This window comes from Sinocyclocheilus rhinocerous, unplaced genomic scaffold (genome assembly GCF_001515625.1).
Source record: "Sinocyclocheilus rhinocerous isolate Xijiao unplaced genomic scaffold, SAMN03320098_v1.1 scaffold3833, whole genome shotgun sequence".
Taxonomy (NCBI): Eukaryota; Metazoa; Chordata; class Actinopteri; order Cypriniformes; family Cyprinidae; genus Sinocyclocheilus; species Sinocyclocheilus rhinocerous.
Window position 1 is genome coordinate 55,029 of NW_015653706.1, and position 3,216 is coordinate 58,244.

General features: G+C 42.5%; 1 protein-coding gene across 1 annotated transcript in view; it reads right to left on the reverse strand.

Moving 5' to 3' along the window:
- The window catches only part of LOC107716527 (SRSF protein kinase 2-like), a 28,822-nt gene extending 28,419 nt beyond the window's left edge, over positions 1-403 (reverse strand). The window contains exon 1 of the mRNA XM_016523002.1: positions 14-403. Within this exon, the coding sequence (XP_016378488.1) occupies positions 14-403 (390 nt within the window). The remainder of the gene's footprint in view (positions 1-13) is intronic.
- Between the last annotated feature and the right edge of the window lie 2,813 nt (positions 404-3,216).

Genomic DNA, 3,216 nt, shown 5'->3' on the forward strand with positions numbered 1-3,216 from the left:
ATGGAGGACACACGCTCCGGGACGGGGGTGCGGCGAGCGGCGGACGCGAGGAAGGTCTCAGCACCGCCGCCCTGCCGGCTGTAGCTGCTCGCTCGCACTCGTCCTCCGCCGCCGTCGTTTCCTGAATGACGCTGAGAAAGTGCGAGGCTCCCACACGCTGTCTGTCTCTGTCTCTCCGTCTTCTGCAGCGCTGCACAATAACAGATCTGTGCGCGCAGAGGGCCGCTCCACTGCTCACGCGGGCGGGGGGATCTGTGCTGCTGCGGGTGGAAACATGAGCCGTCTCTCTCTGTGTGCGTCTCTCTGCTCCCCTCCGCAGTTCAGCGCTCCGTCTCGTTACGACATCCTGTATCTCAGGGCAACGCTCTCGCTCTCTCTCTCTCTCTCTCTCTCTCCCCCCCATTTTACAGCTGCTGTCTTTCTCAAGCTGCTGCTGCTGGTTTCCTTTCAACACTCTCTGCTCTCGTCCTCCGTCTGTCTGTCTCTGTTTTACAGCAGATGGGTTGAGTCTCCATAAGCAAGCACAGAGAGACAGACAGGCATATTAAAGGAGAGCCTCTAGTGACCTGTCTGTCTGTCTGTCTTTCTCTCTCTCCAGTGTCTTCAGAAGAATCGCTGAAGAGAAGAACAAACTGCTCATCGACACAAAGCGTTCCAGCAGATGTGCGGCTCTTTCTGTGACGTGCAACACAACAGGCTGGAAGAAACCGGCCCCGTCGCCACGGCAACCGTCAGATCTGTGATTAGCTAAAGAGCAGAAACGATGAATAATCACACAAACATACAGTGACAGAATGATGCTGTGAGGGTGCGACTCCATCCGCCTCTGTTTCTCACTGATATTTTAGGGGTCAGAATTTAGGCTGCTTGAAGCAGCTATCTTTACATGGCCTACTTCCACAGAGAGAGAGACAGAAAGAGAGCGAGACGCATGGGCTGAGCTGGATTTTTCTCCAGAAGAGAGAGACATGGTCTTAACCAGCACTGAGTCCACAGCAGTCCAGCAGCTCATCAGTCTCTCGTCAGCTGACACAAATGATCAGTAATGGCTGGGTTATGGTTAGGTTAGGGTAATGGCTGTTAAACCTGTATTATGTGTCTGGGCTCATTTGCTGAGGAACGTCACTTTCACACACAAACACAAAAACAGCATCGTGTTTTGTCATTATGTGAAGACTTGTGTCTCTCTGCCCTCCCTACAGCTCTATTTTTGTCTTGTTCTATATTTTCAGGATAATATTCTGTATTTTTTGTGTAAGGTTAAAAATAAAGTACAATAAATCAGAGACGGGCTTCCAGTTTGTACGCGCATGGAGTGTTTCTTGGCTCCGCTTCAATATTGAAAAAATTTCCTAAATAAATCAGATTAAGAAACTGTGCTTTGCAGCCGAATATATTAAGATCTACAGCGCAATATGACGAAGCCAAATAAAGTTTCGCGTTCACGCAGGCACAATATCCGCATAATGGGAATCAAAGAGAAGCTAGAAAATGGCAAGCCTTCCGAGTTCGTCAGCTCATTGCTTCCAGAGTTGCTTGGACAAGATAACTTTGATAAATCGATCCAGATCGACATGGCTCACAGAAGCGCGAGGCCAGCCGCTGGCAATAGACCGCGAGCTATAATTGCTAGACTGCACCATCTTCAAGTGAAAGAACTCGTGCTACGCCTAGCAAGACAGAAGGCTCCTCTTCGTTTTAAAGGTGACAGTGTGCAGATCTATCCAGACTTGACGTCTGGAACGATGAAGAAGCGGCAGGACTTTAACGACGTAAGGAATAAATGCAAGGAAAGAAACATAAGATGCGGCTTCAAATTCCCGGCAAAATTCATCGTGACGGTAGGAGAGGAAACTAAAGCTTTCGAAATGTCTTCCGATGCTGAAAAGTTTCTGATGACCACAGTCCCAAACTGGAAATCTACGAGAGAAGAGCAAGGCGATCATAGAGGAACTAATAATGCGTCTGTATAAGAGGTGATTTGCTCTACCGAGACTTGGCACAGAGAGGAAACCTAATGTTCAGAATATGGACATGATTGTTAAAGACTATATATCATTAAAGCGGACAGTTTATTGAAGTGTTGCGGAGGAGTGTAGGTGGCTAATACATTATACAGTCGCCGGTAAGGTTTTTGTTTTTTTTCTCGTGAATGGGGATGTTTATTTGTAACTACTAGTATACCGTACTATCGTTTTCTTTTTGGACCTTTGTTCTGGAAAAACAAATGTCATATTAAAAAACTAAATAAAGTTAAAAAAAAATAAATAAATCAGAGACAACCAAGGCCGTATCCATGTCTTGAACAAACAAACCAAACTAGAACTCTTTATCATAAACCTAATATGCTGAAAACCACTCATCCAGTTATGAATAACACAAATCAAGTCAATTACAGCCTATATTTTCAATTCAAAATGGCAAAATGTGACAAAAATGTTGAGTAGTTGGTAGGGTTGGGTATTGTTTGGGGTTTTTTCGATACCGGTGCCTGAACCGATACTAATTAAACAATAAATAAATAAATAAAAATTCCCCAAAAAATGATGGATTGGCCATTAGCACTATAAACTAGTGATGTTACGTTCAACACTGAAGCGTCGAAGTTTGTATCAAAAAAACAACACATTTCACATTGAAGCACTGTATCGGAGCTTGATTCGTTTTGAGAAAAGCACGTGATCTGTGACGTCCGAAGCTTCATTCGCCTGAAAACCACGTGACTGCTTCAGTATCTGGTTCAAACGAAGTGAATCTCAGTGCTGTTTCCTTTACATTATATTACATTATAATGTGTTAGCATTGTTTTTTTTTTTTGTTTTTTTTAATCGTAATTTATATATTGAGTTAAAAAATGAACTTTGGCCATGAAATAACAGTCTAAGGACTGAGGCAGAGTTCAAATAAACAGATCATAGATTTAATTTATGAATTTATGTTTTATTTATTTTACTTAGTTTAGTGCCAGTACACCGACAAAAATTAATGACTTTGACAATAAACATTATTTATATAAAATATAATAAAACAAAGAATCAGTTGTCGAAACAGATGTGAAACCACCGGCTGTAATGGATAAATAATTTTATTTAATAAATAAACACACTTTGGAAGGTGTTGTTTATTTTTATGACCACTAGATGGCCACAGCATAAACCATTTTAAAAAGCTTTGAGTAATGAACCTTTTTCCAATACAATTGTGTTGAAAGCTTCG